Source organism: Salvelinus namaycush, chromosome 25 (genome assembly GCF_016432855.1).
Source record: "Salvelinus namaycush isolate Seneca chromosome 25, SaNama_1.0, whole genome shotgun sequence".
In the NCBI taxonomy this organism is placed as follows: domain Eukaryota; kingdom Metazoa; phylum Chordata; class Actinopteri; order Salmoniformes; family Salmonidae; genus Salvelinus; species Salvelinus namaycush.
In genome coordinates this window covers 34,149,956-34,170,161 of record NC_052331.1, presented here as the reverse complement: position 1 = coordinate 34,170,161, position 20,206 = coordinate 34,149,956, and the positions used below count along the sequence as shown (strand labels likewise).

At 43.6% G+C, this 20,206-nt stretch overlaps 1 protein-coding gene across 2 annotated transcripts in view; it reads left to right on the top strand.

Annotated features, from left to right (window-relative positions):
* Nucleotides 1-17,084, top strand: part of cdc73 (cell division cycle 73, Paf1/RNA polymerase II complex component, homolog (S. cerevisiae)) — a 36,804-nt gene extending 19,720 nt beyond the window's left edge. Inside the window, exons 11-17 of one of the 2 annotated variants that reach the window (XM_038964328.1) lie at nucleotides 7,409-7,466; nucleotides 10,287-10,322; nucleotides 10,421-10,508; nucleotides 12,094-12,255; nucleotides 15,653-15,753; nucleotides 16,025-16,166; nucleotides 16,510-17,084. In XM_038964328.1, coding sequence (XP_038820256.1) covers nucleotides 7,409-7,466; nucleotides 10,287-10,322; nucleotides 10,421-10,508; nucleotides 12,094-12,255; nucleotides 15,653-15,753; nucleotides 16,025-16,166; nucleotides 16,510-16,546 — 624 coding nt within the window. In that variant the 3' untranslated portion in view covers nucleotides 16,547-17,084. Of the gene's footprint in view, nucleotides 1-7,408; nucleotides 7,467-10,286; nucleotides 10,323-10,420; nucleotides 10,509-12,093; nucleotides 12,256-15,652; nucleotides 15,810-16,024; nucleotides 16,167-16,509 lie in introns of those variants that run through there. The other variant, XM_038964329.1, reaches the window with a different exon arrangement.
* The last annotated feature ends 3,122 nt before the right edge of the window (nucleotides 17,085-20,206 follow it).

The following is a 20,206-nucleotide window of genomic DNA, read 5'->3' as shown; positions in this document are numbered from 1 at the left end:
AAGTTTACATACATACACTAAGTTGACTGTGCCTTTAAACAGCTTGGAAAATTCCAGAAAAGGATGTCATGGCTTTAGAAGCTTCTGATAGGCTAATTGACATCAGTTGAGTCAATAGGTGTACCTGTGGATGTATTTCAAGGCCTACCTTCAAACTCGGAGCCTCTTTGCTTGACAAAATGGGAAAATCAAAAGAAATCAGCCAAGACCTCAGAACTAATTGTAGACCTCCACAAGTCTGGTTCATCCTTGGGAGCAATTTCCAAACGCCTGAAGGTACCACGTTCATCTGTACAAACAATAGTATGCAAGTATAAACACCATGGGACCATGCAGCCGTCATACCGCTCAGGAAGGAGACACGTTCTGTCTCCTAGAGATGAACGCACTGTGGTGCGAAAAGTGCATCTCAATCCCAGAACAACAGCAAAGGACCTTGTAAAGATGCTGGAGAAAACGGGTACAAAAGTATCTATATCCACAGTAAAACGAGTCCTATATCGACACAACCTGAAAGGCTCCTCGGCAAGGAAGAAGCCACTGCTCCAAAACCACCATTAAAAAAAGCCAGACTACGGTTTGCAACTGAAAATGGGTACAAAGATCATACTTTTTGGAGAAATATCCTCTGGTCTGATGAAACAAAAATGGAACTGTTTGGCCATAATGACCATCTGTTTGGAGGAAAAGGGGTTAGGCTAGCAAGCTGAAGAACACCACCCCAACCATGAAGCACGGGAGTGGCAGCATCATGTTGTCGGGGTGCTTTGCTGCAGGAGGGACTGGTGCACTTCACAAGATGGATGGCATCACGAGGAGGGAAAATTGTGGATATATTGAAGCAACATCTCAATCAGTCGGGAAGTTATAGCTTGGTTGCAAATGGGTCTTCCAAATGGACAATGACCCCAAGTATACTTCCAAAGTTGTGGCAAAATGGCTTAAGGACCACACAGTGAAGGTATTGGAGTGGCCCTGACCTCAATCCTATAGAACATTTGTTGGCAGAACTGAAAAAGAGTGCGAGCAAGGAGGCCTACAAACCTGAGATGTATATAAACTTCAACTGTATATATATGTATGTGTGTGTCTATATATGAACATAAAGTGGATAAGGAATAACAGTACTTTACTACATTGTCCTATGTGCTTGTGCAGGCTCTAAGGCCTAATGTGAGCTTCAAGAGTTATTATTCCATGAGAAAAGCTACACTTTTTTTCTAAAAGAATGCTGATGTCAGTGTTATAACCACGAGAAAGGAAACACAGTGGAAAGTGTAACTTGTGACAGTTTCGTTATTCCTGATTTTTAACTTTTTTTTTGTGCAATCCAATCTTGTGATTTTGATGTGTAGGGTAATAGAGAACACTATAATAAAATAATACAAATCTAATTCAAGAATGATTGACAAATAATTGTAATCAATTAAAATGTTGATGCATATTGAGTTCATTACCTGAATACATCTCTATAGCCGTTAACAAAATATTCTTACAAATATGATTAGGCCTCTCATAGACTAGGCCTTGTAGAAAGAGGGTCAATCAAGTTAGGTCTGCCAAATTATTGGAGCATTGGAAAAAATACATAAATTCAGCCAGAGTATAGCCAATCATCAAAATAAAATAATTTTTTTAATAACATGCACAATTAGAAGCATCACTTTATATGGAGCAAGCGTGACTAAATTCGAGCCCAGTAATTTTGCTCACCGCAGCCTCTGTCTCGTCTGGCTGCCACATAAACCCCCCCCACCTTGGAGACATGCGATCACATCATTGTGGAGCTGCTGATCTACACGAGGTGTGTGCATGCCACTGGCGATGTATTTTCCTCGACATGCTAGCTGTTCTTGCCGGCTTATCTTCACCTCATGCGTTCCGTCCTGGTGTTATCGGTTGGTCTACTATTACTGGTAGTAATGGAAAAATGTAAGTTATGAATCGCAAATCACCATACAGCCGACACTTCAATTTCATCAATAATTTTGACTTCAGTTTTTTGTCAAATACTATCCGCTTGCACTGTGTCTTTGCTCATGAATGCCCTGCTCTCTGGCCAGGCAATTGGTTCAATGGTGTTGCGTCTATTAATCGCTTCTAATGGATCTGAAAATTATGCATTAAACATGAATTTAACCGACTGTTTTATGAGTGACGTCCCACGTTTAACTTGTACACACACAGTAGGAATTTGCACTGGCTTCAGCCATGATGACATGGGCGAGAAATGAACATCTGCACGTCGCCTGCAGGTGTGAACGTGTGTGTTTCACTGTCCAATCCGAGGCCGGAACATTTGTTTGGTCTCTTGCGCATCAACTTGGGGAAAGCCTCAAGGGTGAGCGGACAGTGCATTATAAACAAAGCTCTGCATATATTGCCACCGCATATATATATATATATATATATATATTTGTATTTTTTAATACAATTTAAGGCGGGGCATCCGTTAAACCGTAATTCGACTTTGTCCGGCCTTAGTTTTACACAAATAATTGGGTGTACTGTTGCTTAATGCATGGTATGCGTCCACTTACTGAGACTGACTATTGGCTACTAGGTAGCTACTTCCCACGCAGTTGCTGGACAGTAAGTGCATGTCAAGCGGGAGCGAAGGGCACTGTGTCCTCCCCATTGACTAGTAGACTGTATATGTATCAAGGTAACATCTAGATGGTTATCAATATTATTCATTTGTTTAGGCTGCTGTCCTACTTTAAATAAAATCATATGAGGGAGGGGTGGGAAATTGCCACGTTAGCTACCGCCAGCAACACGACCTTGATACCCAATAGGAAGCAGGACGGAAGTGTGGTGGAAATTCTACCTTTTTAACTAATAATGAAGGTATTAATCAAGGTATTACTTTTAATTAAAAAATGTATTATAATGAGGCTGGTCATATTTCACGCAGGTGAAATGGAGTGAGAGCCTGCTGTACAAAGAGTACAGGATCATTTATATAGTCAAGCTACCCCATGCAAGAATCTGTAAGACACGTGGCCCTTCTGTACAGCACTTCGAGTTATTAGCTGATGCACGAAGGGCTATATAAAATAAACTTGATTGATGTATGTTTGTGTAAGGGGAAAAAAGGTTGCCTCAGTCTGTCGCAAACTTCATACTTCCTCTATCAGTAGCTCAACGGTTCCCCCAAGTTGGTCAAACTAGTGCTTTTGATTGTCGGCCCAGATGTATTGGTCTACTAGTCACACAGGATGAACCTTTTTCCCAGAAACGGGCTCCGAACAGAACAACAGCTTTATCACTGTTGTGCAGGATATAACCTTTACTCTGTCTCCAGTTATCTTAAGAGGGACCGGTCAGTTTCTGTCAAGTCTTGGCTAAGCTCTCAGACATCATGGGGTCTTTCTACACACACACACACACAGAACAGTTAGAACAGGCCTCTGTTAATGCGCACACACACTTTTCTATCTTTTAGTTTATTTAACAAACTCAAGCCCAATGCCTATGCTTAAAGATGGATATTTTAGTACAAAAGCATTAGTAAGGTTTAATAAAAAATGCCCCCACAGCAGGCATGTAGATACAACGGTGCACTGGTCGCCGACTTATCGACTCGTCGTGCAGCCCAATCAGCCACACAAAGGTCTTGAGTGGCAGCAAATCTGCACAATTAGCTGATTGGCTTTCCATACACCCACTCCTTTCGTTCAGACGGAAAGTCATATTACAGTTCGTAGAAACATGTCAAACGAAGTATAGAATCAATCTTTAGGCTGTTTTTATCATAAATCTTCAATAATGTTCCAACCGGAGAATTCCTTTTGTCTGTAGAAATGCAATGGAACGCAAGCTAACTCTCACGTGAGAGCGCGTGATCAGCGCATGCCACTCTGGTAGACTTCTGACTCATTCAGCTCCCATTCCCCCCTCCGTCACAGTAGAAGCATCACACAAGGTTCGAAAGACTGTTGACATCTAGTGGAAGCCTTAGGAAGTGCAATATGACCCCATAGACACTATTCGATAGTCAATGACTTGAAAAACTACAAACCTCAGATTTCCCACTTCCTGGTTGGATTTTTTCTCAGGTTTTTGCCTGCCATATGAGTTCTGTTATACTCAGACATCATTCAAACAGTTTTAGAAACTTCATAGTGTTTTCTATCCAAATCTACAAATTATCTACGTATTCTAGCTTTTATGGCTGAGTAGCAGGCAGGTTAATTTGGGCATGCTTTTCATCCAAAATTCCGAATGCTGCCCCTTACCCTAGTGAAGTTAAGAGTCCATATATCCGCAGAAACACTCAACCGCAGGAATGTCAGGCCGTCCCGTCGTCAGTCAACTGTTTTTAACCTTTTTTCCCCCTTTGTCACATGCGCCGAATACAACCGGTGGAGACTCATGTGAAATGCTTACTTACAAGCCCTTAACCTCTACGGGATGGGTGTCCCTAAACCAGGATGGTTGTTGCTAATGTGACTAGAATGACGTTGTATACAACAGCCAACTGTCTTATATGGGCAGAAAGCGTAAATTCTTGTTAATCTAACTGCAGTTTCCAATTAACAGTAGCTGTTACAGTGAAAAAATACCATGCAATTGTTTGAGTGCACAACAAACTTATCACAGCTCACCCAGAGGCGGCGCTCCTAGTAGCCGGGGACTTTACTGCATGGCAACTCCGATGGCATTGAGGAGTGCACCACATCAGTCATTGGCTTCATCAATAAGTGCATCAATGATGTCGTCCCCACTATGCTCGCTTTGAGGCAAATCAAATTTATTTTATATAGCCCTTCGTACATCAGCTAATATCTCGAAGTGCTGTACAGAAACCCAGCCTAAAACCCCAAACAGCAAGCAATGCAGGTGTAGAAGCACGGTGGCTAGGAAAAACTCCCTAGAAAGGCCAAAACCTAGGAAGAAGCCGAGAGAGAACACTGAAACATGCATGAGAGCACCAGCTGTTTCGTAAGACTGTGATCACGCTCTCTGCAGCCGATGTGATTAAGACCTTTAAACAGGTCAACATTCACTAGGCTGCAGGGCCAGATGGATTACCAGGATGTGTAATGCGAACATGCGCTGACCAACTGGCAAGTGTCTGACATTTTCAACCTGTCAGTCTGTAATACCAACATGTTTTAAGCAGACCACCATAGTGCCTGTGCCCAAGGACACTAAGGTAACCTGCCTAAATGACTACCGACCCATAGTACTCACGTCTGTAGCCATGAAGTGCTTTGAAAGGCTGGTCATGGCTCACATCAACACCATTATCCCAGAAATCCTAGACCCACTCCAATTTGCATACCGCCCCAACAGATCCACAGATGATGCAATCTATATTGCACTCCACACTGCCCTTTTCCACCTGGACAAAAGGAACACCTATGTGAGAATGCTATTCATTGAGTACAGTTCAGCCTTCAACACCATTGTGCCCTCCAAGCTCATCAATAAGCTGAGGACCCTGGGAATTAACACCTCCCTCTGCAACTGGATCCTGGACTTCCTGATGGGCCGCCCCCAGGTGGTAAGGGTAGGTAACAACACATCCACCACGCTGATCCTCAACACAGGGTCCCCTCAGGGGTGCGTGTTCAGTCCCCTCCTGTACTCCCTGTTCACTCATGACTGCACAACTCCAACACCATTAAGTTTGCCGATGACACAATGGTGGTAGGCCTGATCACCGACAACAACGAACTAGCCTATAGGGAGGTCAGAGACCTTACCGTGTGGTGCCAGGACAACAACCTCTCCCTCAACGTGATCAAGACAAAGGAGATGATTGTGGACTACAGGAGAAAGAGGACCAAGCACGCCCCCATTCTTATTGACGAGGCTGTAGTGGAGCAGGTTGAGAGCTTCAAATTCCTTGGTGTCCACATCACCAACAAACAAACATGGTCCAAGCACACCAAGACATTTGTGAAGAGGGCACGACAAAGCCTATTCCCCAGAAGACTGAGAAGATTTGGCATGGGTCCTCAGATCCTCTAAAGTTTCTACAGCTACACCATCGAGAGCATCTTGATTTGGTTGCATCACTGCCTGCCATGGCAACTGCTCGGCCTACGACCGCAAGGCACTAGAGGGTAGTGCGAACGGCCCAGCACATCACTGGGGCCAAGCTTCCTGCCATCCAGGATCTCTATACCAGGCGGTGTCAGCAAGGCCCTAAGAATTGTCAGACTCCAGCCACCCTAGTCATAGACTGTTCTCTCTGCTACCGCACGGCAAGCGGTACCGGAGCGCCAAGTCTATGTCCAAGAGGTTTCTAAACAGCTTCTACCCCCAAGCCATAAGACTCCTGAACACCTAATCAAATGGCTATCCAGACTATTTGCCTTGCCCCCTCTCTTTTACACTGCTGCTGCTCTGTTATCTATGCATAGTCACTTTAATAACTCTACCTGCATGTACATATTACCTCAACTAACCGGTGCCCCACACTGACTCTGTACCGGTACCCCCCCATATAGTCTCGCTTTTGTCATTTTACTGCTGCTCTTTAATTACTTGTTACTTTTATTTCTTATTCTTGTCTGAATTTTTTTAACTGTTTTGTTGGTTAGGGGCTCATAAGTAAGGATTTCACTAAGGTCTACACCAGTTGTATTTGGCGCATGTGACTAATACAATTTTATTTGATACATTCACCTCTGAAGGTAAATAATGTACTTACATTCAGTAATCTTGCTCTGATTTGTCATCCTGAGGGTCCTAGAGATAAAAATGTACCATAGTTTTCTAGATGTGTGGAAGTTAGTGTATAAACTAATGATCCATCATGTATGACATTCCTGGGAGTGTCTACTTACATTTTTTATTACCATATCATTTTGGTATGTTCTCTATAGTTATGTACTTAAATGTATCAATTGACCAATTCGGCACATTTGGAAAAACTCCTGGCAGACTTGATACAAAATATTTTGCAGTAATGTAATGCTTCACTGGATCAGTCTGAAACTTTGCACACTGCCTCCATCTGCTGGCCAAAATCTATATTACACCTAGACTCCTATCTGAAAGTATGGCCTTTCTCTTGCATTTCAAAGATGATGGAATAAAAAATAAATAATGCATGTTTTTTATCTTTTACCACATCTGTGTTATATTCTCCTACATTAATGTCACATTTCCACAAACTTCAGTGTTTCCTTTTCAAATAGTATCAATAATATGCATATCCTTGCTTTAGGTCCTTAGCTACAGGTAGTTAGATTTGGGTGTTGCAAAAAAAAAAAAAAAAAAACTTTTGTTTTTATTTGTTACACAATTAAATAGCCATAACAAGGCTATATACAGGGGGTACCGGGACAGATTTCATGTTTATTTTATTTTCATGACGGTCTTCATCTGGTACCGTTGGTTATACTGTGCCAGTCCTAGCTGCAGCTTGACCAGTGTGTTTGTGTTTCAGGAGGGAGCGTCTGCCAGGAAGGCCCAGACACCAGCCCTGCAGCCCGTCCCCAGACCAGGTCTGTATCTAGCAGCACCAAAGTAGATCAAATGAAAACGACGTGTTTAAAGTAGGCCTTCGTAGAGACGGCTTTACAAGTCATTCAAAACTCCTATTTCAGTGGTCACCACCAACCGTGGTCCAGAAAGTAAGTTTTGGTGCTGGGCTGGAATGAAACCCTGCACACCATGTTGTCACGCTGGACTCATAACATGGTGTGTGATTCAAAGCCCTCTCTTTATTGGTTGAATGGAGAACATTGTTAATGGGCTGGCCTGCATGCCCTGTACTCAATGTTCCCTCTAAGCAGTAGCCTCCCCTGGGACTGCCTCGCAGAAGAAATATATCAGCCCACGGAGAGAAACACGAGTTTGAACTTCACTCAACTTTCTAGAGTAGTGGTCACAAACCGGTCGATTGCTTTCCTATTCGATTGCCAAACATTAAAAAATAAATAAAAAATGTACGATAACGCCGCAAAAAAAATTGGGGTCTCTGGCTGTTGGTGGTAGGTGCACCTGATTCAGCTGCCTTGCGTGCCGGGAAGGCCAGCTGTTACCATTTTGAACCACTTCATGTCTGAAGGTACAAACCCCGCCTTCCCGGTGGGCCCAGAGAGCAAATCGAGTGGGGGGGATAGCCTAATACAGACAGAAGCATGTCTGTTCTATGAAATATATTTACTTTGTAATAAATGTTTGAGTGGATAATTATTTATATAATCATAATAAAATACTAATTTTGAATCATAACAATTGTGTCCAATGGGGTTAATGCCGATAGTCTTTAGCATGGGGTTTGTCCTTGTACATTTTATAGCCACTGCTTAATCAGTTGGGATACAGGTGTTGTTGCTTATTGCTAATAGCACATCTGATAATTTAGACCATGCGTAGGCTATTTCCAGTATGTTAAAATAATGTTGTTTTTTTTACTAATGTTATTTGGACCATTTCTGGAGGTGGAAATTATAATTTAGATGGTGTCAGCATAATATTTATTAATTTGAGTAGAATGTCCTTTATAAAAAGTCACCAGTCCTCCTACGTAAAAATTATCCCGGGCCCGACCCCCCCCCCCCCCTAAACAAGGGGACTGAAATTGGTCAAACTTGCAGTTTAATACATGTACAGAATTATCATCTTTCCCTAAAAGCATGATTGTCATTACTTTCTTACATGAACGTGGAGAGTAACTTGGCCCCAGACAATCGATCTGAGATCGACATAAGTTTCAGTCTTGGGATTTTTGTTGTTGCTTTAACCCCTGTCTTTGGATACTCTTTTCAAAACCTTTCTTTGGACAACTGTCAATTGCTTCAAGGTTGCACACCTTCACCAAAAGCCAAAGTCCTCCAAGGAGCGCCGTCAGACCAGTGTTTGGCAGCTGTCATCAAGCGTCCGTCATTGTTTCCACCCAAATCATTTATGGGGGAAGTGCAGAGCAGACATGAGGTCCGAAGCTCGAGGTCACCGCTCAGGCCCTTGATCGCAAGTTTGTTCTGCTATCCAGTTCTGACATTCGGCGTGGCTGTGTGGAGGAAAAGTCACGTTCGGTGTGTGTGTGTGACATCCGTCCATGTTGTGAGCGATAGCCTGACAGCCAGAATGTGACACATTTTCCACCGCACCGCTGATGTAGATTAATAGATGAGCTCAGTTTGATAAAGTAGCAGATGTCACAAACACTGGCCTGGAGGAAGGAATGCTGAAATTCAGCTTTAAGGAACTCACCACATTACACAACACATTAGTTTAAAAGGGTTGTTACTTTTTCTAGTCTGAAAACAGGAAGGAATTCAATGTGACTATACAGTCTAACTTCAAGATGTGTCCACATCTCACGCCATTGAATGTGTAGACCCAGCTGTCTCTAATCCCGAAAAAATTAGTCTGGAAATTACATGGTGCTTATCCTTTCCATTCATTTTGGATAGTGGCATATAACTGCATCATGTTCAAACATGGCCTGGGTTGTGGACTTAACTCAAGAGGATCGCTTTTGAGTTATGAAACAATCGGAAACATTGAGTGTTATGTCCCTTTAATGACAACTTTTTAATTTGTTTTGTGAACCACACATTTCAATGTCCTTTTTTGCTAATTAGTTTTTTTTTTTTTACTGTTTTGCATTAATGCAACCGTGTCTCAACTCTGTCACAAAATATATTAATAATCAAGGCAACAACCAGCATAAATGTATCTTGGGCAGAATCAATGCTGTTTTGTGTCTGTTCTTGGTGTTAAAGAGATGCAAGCTGTTAAAACCGAAGAGGAAAATCTATGTTTGGAAGCCTCCGATGACACACATGGCTCTGTTGGATGAGATCTGGGCCTATATTCAGAGTCTCAGAGTTGGAGTGCTTATATAGGATCAGTTTTGCCTTTCAGAGAAGAATGAATGTAATTATATGAACAGTTGGTGACCTGATCCTAGATCAGCGCTCATAATCTGAGACTCTTTGTGAATACGGGCCCTTTAACTATACAATAAACTATAGTAAGAGCTGCTTTGCTATAGTGAAATACAGGAAACATACTAAAGCAGCTGCTCGCTACTCATTGTATCCAAGCCTCTAAACACACGGAGACAAAAAAAAATAGCTATAGGTCGTGTCTCGGAACGAACAAGTGAAACTGAAATCGGTAAACAGGACAGCAGTACATTGGTTTGATAATGTGTCTTCAGTAAGCCAACGCCATGAAGGTTTTTTTTAGAAATTGGCTCACTAAAGCAGTGCATTGGCTTTACCTGGTCTATGGCTTTCTGTTGAAAGCTGAATAGAAGCCAGAGCTGTGTCCTCTAACACATTTCATATGTTGTCTCCTCCTCCCTGCAGTTTCCCAAGCCAGACCCCCACCAAATCAAAAGAAGGGTAAGTACTGCTACGTGTGTGTGTGTGTGTGTTATTGATGAATGTTGTTAAATGGAAATATATGAACTTATGCATATTGTGGTCCTGTTTCATTGCAGGCTCTAGGACTCCCATCGTCATCATCCCAGCGGCCACCACATCCCTCATCACCATGCTCAATGCCAAGGACCTCCTGCAGGACCTCAAGTAAGTATTGTGTGTGTGTCTACAGGGAAAAACGTTGATAAATCCTTTTGGTGTTCAACCCTGGTAAGTCATCATCAATACACGCACAGTATTTATGCAACTATTTGTGGTGCTGGGTGTTGGTCATTATTAATAATTTGAATTGTCTTCTGCTTTGTACAAATACATCGAGCATAAAGTGCTAAATAGGAAGCAGGTGTTTGACTCAGTCAAACCCCTATCTGTTGAAATGTGCACAAGCATTTGTCTAAGTGGTAAAAGTTTAAGGTACATGACATTAAGTTGAGTTTTAGCCAAGAAAAATACACATTCTTATTTGATTAATAACAGTACTTCACGACTGAGGCTTAAACAATGAAACCCTCTGCAATGCCATTGTTCGCCACCTCCACACCTCACGAAGGTGAAATACACCGGCGTGTTCATTGAAGGTGCGTACACACACACAGACGCACATGAGTGGAGTAATTGCTATTTTGCAGTTTAATTGGCGTCATAAATCACTGGACGTCATAAGATGGCGGTGGCTCCGGCTGTGTGGATGAGCAGCATGGAGGTGGAGGGAGAGCTATAACCAGGGTTCTGACGGCAGAACACAGGGTCTAGCTACCCACCCCCTGCTCTGCGAATACATGACAGCTCCTTCTAAACATTGCTGCACATAGCTGTTGGCTACTAAGCCAGCCTGTTGCCTGAGGTCATAGTGTCCGGTTACATTTAAAAACAGGGTGTTTTAATAGGGGGTGGGAATTACTTTTGGTAAAAGAAAATGAGCGCTTATTATTGGCCTTTATCGTCAAAGAGAATAAACATAATTAGGTCAAGAAACTGGTTCTCCAATACTGCCCTACAAAACGAAAGAGCGGGAGCTGCAAATTTGGTCAAAAATGACTTATTGACATTTTTGATACGTTAACTACTAGGGCTGCGAATTGCCAGGGACCTCACGGTACACCGTGTTTTGTGTATGGAGAGGCTAGCAGTTGCTAAGTTTCAAAACAGGCAAACTAAAACAACCCTACGGGGGATGTCTTTAGTGTGACTGGGAGAAGATGGGACTTGTTTTTTTGTAGTTAGCGTACTAGGGAGACAATGGAGGGCTTTGAAGGCAGAGGCTGGAACGAATGACGGCCAAGTGGAAACCATTCAGACTGGGCTAAAAATAAAATCTGTGCTGGAAATGAATAATAAGACTTCATTATTTCATTACTTAGTAACTTGATCTTATCACACCCAAGTTGTCAACATCTGTCCTCTTGGGACCACTACTACCAATTATTCATATGTATAAAATAAATTCCAAAAACACAACTTCATTATTAGATTTATAATGCCTTTGAGATTTGCGTATATCCATAAAGCTCTGTCACCTTCATCGTCCCAAAAAATACTTATTTTTAGCTTTGCCCCCCTTTCTGAAGAACAGTTGATAACAGTAATGCATCCTTGAACTTGGTTATACATGCGTCAGTGATAAGATTTCTCAGGAATCCGTAATTCCTGCTTTCTGACGTCCTCTCATACTGAATTCATATTAACCAACATGTTTATTTTTTCATTGCCCCTCCCTCCCTCTGTCTGTCAGGTTTGTGACGCCAGAGGAGAAGAAGAAGCAGGGCATCCAGCGGGACAACGAGGTGCTGCTCCAGAGACGTAAGGACCAGATTCAGCCCGGTGGGGCAACGCTCAGCGTCACTGTGCCCTATAGGGTTATTGACCAGCCCCTCAAACTAGCACCGCAGGACTGGTGAGTCACCAGACATGATCATTTGTCATCTTCCATACATATGTTCCACTCTGTATCGTCACCAGGACCGTACATGACGGTTCATTATCGTCCACACATGCATTGTACTCAGTAGGACTGAGTCACCAGGACTGTACAGGACTACACAGGGCTCTAAATTAAAAAATGTCATTAGTAGCACTGGTGCTCCTAACTTAGAAAAGTTAGGAGCACCACACAAATGTAGGAGCACCAGAGAAATAGATGTTTCTAGTTGATTGAGATATTGCCTACTTTGGGCCTATATGAATTATACTTACTTTTGAAGCACATATTTTGAAGGTATCCATTTTACTTTCTGTGCCATATCCACAAAATGTTTGCATATACTGGTAATGATACCAGGTTGTTAGTAGGGTTGCACGATTTGAGCAAAAAATCTAATTGCAATTTTTCTACCAAATATTGCTATTTGACTTGTGAACTGTTTGAGTAATAGAAATATAATGATTATTCTATGGTTGGTATTTGGCATGACAACAAATGGAAAAAGCCAGGTAGGAGTTATGTCAGGGTAGGAACCAAAGTGTTGGTCAGTGTTTCCCAGGGGACCCTAATCACATTTGAATAAAGATTCAGAACTGCTGTTGCACAAACATGCTCATCTACATCACTGGTACCAACCTGTATTAGAGCTAACGTTTTCTTTGCCCTAGCTAGGACATTTAGCTAAATGGCATTTAGTTAGCGATTTAACATTATTTTAGGCACATACCAGCTTCCTTTAACTAACCTATGTTTTGCATAGAGCAAGATGCACAAACTAATACTATAATAGAGAACATGTGGACTCATATTTAGAAGCAACGTGGAAAGCAGCATCGTTTTTGTTTTGGAAGAATATGTTGAGTGCATGAATTCGACAGCATGCTGAGAGAATAAAGAGCATGGACGAGCTGTGTGCTTGCCTGCTTGAGGGGCTTGGTGTCTTGTGGCCTGAGAACTGGAAGCAAGCAGCCGCAGTAGGCAGCTTGTCTTGTTTGAGTAGCCGTGCACCGGGAGTCTCAAACTTAAGGCCCCTGGGCCAGATGTGGCCTGTGCCAATTTTAATGCGACCCATGGTTCTTAGTCCCCAAAAAATTGCCACATGGTAATACTTGCCGATAAGTGATGGTATTTTACAGTATGTACATGGTACTAAACTCAGGAGAAAAAAAAAGAAACGTCCTCTCACTGTCAACTGCGTTTCTTTTCAGCAAATTTGTGTTAACATGAGATTTAACAACTGAGACATTAACTGAACAAGTTCCACAGACATGTGACTAACAAATGGAATAATGTGTCCCTGAACAAAGGGGGAGGGGTCAAAATCAAAAGTAACAGTCAGTATCTGGTGTGGCCACCAGTTGCATTAAGTACTGCAGTGCATCTCCTCCTCATGGACTGCACCAGATGTGCCTGTTTTTGCTGTGAAATGTTACCCCACTCTCCCACCAAGGCGCCTGCAAGTTCCCAGACTTTTCTGATGGGAATGGCCCTAGCCCTCACCCTCCGATCCAACAGGTCCCAGACATGCTCAATGGCATTGAGATCTGGGCTCTTCGCTGGCCATGGCAGAACACTGACATTCCTGTCTTGCAGGAAATCACACACAGAACGAGCAGTATGGCTGGTGGCATTGTCATGCTGGAGGGTCATGTCAGGATGAGCCTGCAGGACACGGGTACCACATGAGGGAGGAGGATATCTTCCCTTTAATGCACAGCGTTGAGATTGCCTGCAATGACAATAAGCTCAGTCCGATGATGCTGTGACACACTTCCCCAGACCATGACGGACCCTCCACTTCCAAATCGATCCCGCTCCAGAGTACAGGCCTCGGGTGTAACGCTCATTCCTTCGACGATAAAAGCGAATCCGACCATCACCCCTGGTGAGACAAAACCGTGACTCGTCAGTGAAGAGCACTTTTTGCTAGTCCTGTCTGCTCCAGCGACAGTGGATTTCTGCCCATAGGCGACGTTGTTGCCGGTGATGTCTGGTGAGGACCTGCCTTACAACAGGCCTACAAGCCCTCAGTCCAACATCTCTCAGCCTATTGCGGAGAGTCTGAGCACTGATGGAGGGATTGTGCGTTCCTGGTGTCACTCGGGCAGTGGTTGCCATCCTGTACCTGTCCCGCAGGTGTGATGTTCGGATGTACCGATCCTGTGCAGGTGTTATGCGTGGTCCGCCACTGCGAGGACGATCAGCTGTCCGTCCTGTCTCCCTGTAGCGCTGTCTTAGGTGTCTCATAGTACGGACAATGCAATTTATTGCCCTGGCCACATCTGCAGTCCTCATGCCTCCTTGCAGCATGCCTAAGGCACGTTCGCGCAGATGAGCAGGGACCCTGGGCATCTTTCTTTTGGAGTCCGTAGAAAGGCCTCTCTAGTGTCATAACTGTGACCTTAATTGCCTACCGTCTGTAAGCGTTTAGTGTCTTAACGACCGTTCCACAGGTGCATGTTCATTAATTGTTTATGGTTCATTGAACAAGCATGGGAAACAGTGTTTAAACCCTTTACAATGAAGATCTGTGAATTTAATTGGATTTTTATGAATTATCTTTGAAAGACAGGGTCCTGAAAAGGGACTTTTCTTTTTTTGCTGAGTTTATATGATCGACAGTACCTGACAACATTGTTGTAATGCTTGGCTGTACATGAAAGTACCCTACATCCACATACTGCTACACCACTTTAGCAACCAGCTCCTCAAAAGTTTACAAATGACTTTCCTCTAAATCTGGCTTACAATGCGTACTGCCATTTTACTGGACTACACACATTCAGTACAGTGACATGTTGTATTATTTGTCTATTGGGTTTGTGCTTATAATTAAATATAACCCTGAGGTGCCTTATTGCTATAATCAACTGGTTACCAATGTAATTAGAGCAGTAAAAATAAATGTTTTTTTCATACCCATGGTATACGGTCTGATATACCATGGCTGTCAGCCGATCAGCATTCATGGCTCAAACCACAGTTTAATTTGGTGGGTGCTTATATTTGTTCTATTTCACACATGTGCAAGTGTGTGTTACTACGCATGTGTGAATTGGATATGTTTTTAGTTTGTTTTGCATATTTCAAAATTCTAATTTCTAATTTGCATATTAGGCGCCTTTTTGGTGAGTTGGGTCATGGCCAGGGTCTGCCGTTATCAACTACGACCCTGGAGCAATTAGGGTTAAGTGCCTTGCTCGAGCCCATCGACAGATTTTTTTCACCTAGTCAGCTCGGGGATGCGAATCTGCAACCTTTCGGTCACTGGCCCAACGCTCGGTTGTCCACCGCCCAAAAATTCACCCGCAATCTGCAATCAGAATGTCTGCCAGGGTTAGAAAGTTGATATTGACTTTGTGTTGTGCAGGGATCGTGTGGTGGCTGTGTTCGTGCAGGGCCCTGCCTGGCAGTTCAAAGGTTGGCCTTGGCTGTTGCCTGACGGATCTCCTGTGGACATTTTTGCTAAAAGTGAGATTCCTCCCATTTCTCTTGCTGTTATACACACGGGTAGCATTTTTGACAAGGTAATTGAATTTCTTGTTGCAGGTAACTACTGGTAATTAGTATGGTTACCCAGTTAAAGTGCCACCCATACGGGTCTTTGGCTCCCAACCTGTTATACCTGTTCAATGAACTGGACTTAGGTTAATGCATATTTGCAAGCTAACCTGTACAACGCAAGTCTCAACTAGTATTGGTCCTACCTAATTAACCGTGTGTGGTTGTGGTCGCCCTGCAGTAAGAGCCTTTCATCTGAAGTATGACGAGCAGAAGATGGATCCCAACGTTCAGAAGTGGGATGTCACCGTGTTGGAGCTGAGCCACCACAAGCGCCATCTCGACCGGCCCATATTTCTGAAGTTCTGGGAGACCCTCGACAGGTGTGTTCTTCAAAGCACATTTGTGCACATGTATGCTCATGACGCAATGGGGTTGATATTAAACCCACCTCCTCTGTCATGTACTCTCCCCTCCTTCTAATCTGGGATATATTTTCAATAAAATGTCTGGGGGAAATTACTGAAGGGGAAAAAAGTGGAATGAAGATTTCTGTGTAGATGGGTTATTGTAAATGTTAGCACTCGTATACATGGAGCTAAATCTATCTGTAAATGTTCTCTGGGGTTAGACACAGTTGGGATGTACAGTATATTTGAATAAGATGACATTGTAGAATGCATGAGCTCCTACTGACCAGTTGTTCTCGTCCTGTTCCACCTACAGATACATGGTGAAACACAAGTCCCACCTGAGGTTCTGAGCCTGGACCGCGGCCTCCTTCCTCCACAGGTCCCGTCAAGGCATTTATAAACCCCCTGCCACAAACCTAGCCCCCCCCTTCCTCCTCCCTACCAGGACTACCTCTAGAAGAGACTGGGTACCCTACTAGCACTTTGGGCTCCCAGAAAAAGCCCCCGTGTTCAGATAGTCCTTCAGGAACATACCTTCTACCTGGTCTCTATAGTTACAAGCAGCAGATGCAGTATGTCACTCTGGACATGGGGAGGGGAAGTTGGAGCTTCCAATGTTTTTTCAAGTTCTAATGTAAAAAATAAAAATAAAATAAAAACTATTTTCTAACATCAGAGCATCTTACTGTGGAGACCGAGGTTGAAGAGAGAGCGAGATGGAGAGAGAGAGAGCGGACGAGGGGGGATGGATAGATGGAGGTGAGAGAAGAAACCTCTTCTCGTACTATTTCCTTTGTGAAATGAATCCTGTACATTCCATGTGAAACATGAGCTGGCTAAGAAGCCCTCTGGAAATCTGGTGGTGCAAAATAAAATCACTGGATATGAGACCTCTGTCAGATTCATTTTCCTGTGTTTTTACTTTCTTAATAAAGGTACCACCCCCCAGGCTGCCTCTCAAATTGCACCCTACTCCATATATAGCGCACTACTTTGTCTACGCAGTGTCTAAACACAGGGCCCTGGTCAAAGGTAGTGCACTATGAATGGAATATGGTGCCATTTATGACTGAAACCCAGTTTGACAGAGTGTAGGTAGGCAGCCCATAGAGGGCTCTTTGTTTCTGTTATTATGGTGTCAAAGTGCACAGGCAGTGCCATTGATGCCATCTCCATTTTGAAGTAGTCCATTTTCTTAATCTACTACTTCTGAGTTGGTAAACAAAAGGTACACAGTGCCACCTGGAGTGTGTTTGAACAAGGCCAAGGTTGATTTACTGCCACCTGCAGTTATGGAATGTTTGCTCACCAGCTAAATTAATTTGCTGATCCCTTCTGGTGACCTGGATGGATTTTGCAATCCTTCCTTAAGACATAGGAAGTCCCAAGTTGACTACTTAAAAATGGTGGCGGTCCTCAATGGCGCTGCTTTTGGGCACTATGATGCAGCCCTGTAGCATCTGAATGATGTTCCATGCGATCCAAATGTATATATGATATAAGAGCCAAACTTTCTGAACAGACTTTGAAGAAAATCAAAAAAGCTATTCTCTTATAGATGCATATCAAAGATCTTTATGATTCAGTGGGATTGATATGTTCACATTTCAGACAGTCAATTCCAGCCTTTGCTCCCAAGTGTTTTTTTTGTGTGGTGCAAATGAAAGGAATGATGGCGAATGTTATGTGTTCACAGTGCAAATGGATCATAAAGCTGGTAGAGGAACGTGTCTTGATTGTGTTGCTGTTTACTTCTACCTTTACCACGCAGAGATGGGTTTTTCCTGCCCACATGACCTGAACCCCACTAGGGCCCATTTTTTTTGTCCTGATTACATATAGTTATGAAAACTGAACTTATAACACAATACAGTAACATCATATTACCTGTCGGTAAATGGAACAGTGGCTTTGAAGAATAGTCTTTAAGTTTAAAAATGGGTGTGTAATCAGTCAGATTTGTAAAATAAAATACCTCAGTATATCAGCTACTTTAGAACAACAAAACTATGCCAGTGTCTAAAATGTGGTGGGAAAAAGACATGGTGAGTCAGACTACTTTTTTTAACTAGGCAAGTCAGTTAAGAACAAATTCTTATTTACAATTACGGCCTAGGAACAGTGGGTTAACTGCCTTGATCAGAGGCAGAAGGACAGATTTTTACCTTGTCAGTTCAGGGATTCGATCTAGCAACATTTCGCTTACTGGCCCAATGATCTAACCACTGCTGCCCCGAAATGTACAGCACCCTGAAATGGAACCTTGCCTACTTCTACTGGAACACAACCAGGTAGTGTCGAAGATGGAGAACAGATCAGGCTTCCTGTAAATTCCGAGCCTTGTCTCTGGGTCCTATTCCTTAGATGCCAAACACAAGAAAGCGGACAAAACTTAAGGGGCTTAATGCACTTGTCCAAAATGAAACGCTCGTCTTCCGTCAGCAAAATGTTTTCGCTATGAAGTTAACTTGAATTGTGTTAGTCACATGCTTCGTAAAACAACAGGCGTAGGTAGACGAACAGTGAAATGCTTACTTATGGGAGACCTTCCCAACAATACAGAGAACATGGAGCAAAAAAACTAAACAATTGTCGAATTGGTCAGGATCCCGTAAAATGGCTGCTATACATTGCAGCGCCATTCTAAGAGGTTCCATGTGCAAGAATGTAGATGACACTGGTGTAATAAATGACCAGCCACACTCTGTGGTTATTATGGGACGTGAAGGTGACCTGACCAAACCAAGATTGATTGACTCGGGGGGTGGAGTTGTCGAAATTGGATATCTGATCTCATCACTGGCAGTGCCACAGTCTGTGACCATCTTTGGTCAGATGATACATTTTTATAAATGTTGAGTCATAATTTAGAAACAAGTATTGAAACAACCCCTAGCAGCACAGAGGTAAGTTACAACATTAACACGTTATAATATTGGCCAGGTGAAGTCCAGGAGTGGAGTTGGCCAAACAGATGTCTTGCTCACCTGAAGGGTGGTGTAGATGCATCAGATCAGTGACGTCAGTCAGCTAAACTCTGGGTATATGGTAATGTGGACTTTACCATACCCAGAGCTTTAATGTAGTTCTAGCCTACATCATAAAATGATTTACTTAGGCCTACAATTGACAAAAGGACGCATGAAGACAAACTCGACCAAAGAATTAAGAAAATCGTAAAATACAAAAGGAAAATCTACACATTAAGGCCTCGCGTGCCATTCAGCACCACTGAATGGACACTGCCCCCGTACAGGTAGACATGGACACTGCCTCTGTACAGGTAGACATAGAGGAGCTCCGTGGCGTGTGGCTGAATGGACACTGCCTCCGTACAGGTAGACATAGAGGAGCTCCCGTGGCGTGTGGCTGAATGAACACTGCCTCCGTACAGGTAGACATAGAGGAGCTCCGTGGCGTGTGGCTGAATGGACACTGCCTCCGTACAGGTAGACATAGAGGAGCTCCGTGGCGTGTGGCTGAATGGACACTGCCTCCGTACAGGTAGGCATAGAGGAGCTCCGTGGCGTGTGGCTGAATGGACACTGCCTCCGTACAGGTAGACATAGAGGAGCTCCGTGGCGTGTGGCTGAATGGACACTGCCCCCGTACAGGTAGACAGAGGAGCTCCGTGGCGTGTGGCTGAATGGACACTGCCCCCGTACAGGTAGACATAGAGGAGCTCCGTGGCGTGTGGCTGAATGGACACTGCCCCCGTACAGGTAGACAGAGGAGCTCCGTGGCGTGTGGCTGAATGGACACTGCCTCCGTACAGGTAGACATAGAGGAGCTCCCGTGGCGTGTGGCTGAATGGACACTGCCTCCGTACAGGTAGACATAGAGGAGCTCCGTGGCGTGTGGCTGAATGGACACTGCCTCCGTACAGGTAGACATAGAGGAGCTCCCGTGGCGTGTGGCTGAATGAACACTGCCTCCGTACAGGTAGACATAGAGGAGCTCCGTGGCGTGTGGCTGAATGGACACTGCCTCCGTACAGGTAGACATAGAGG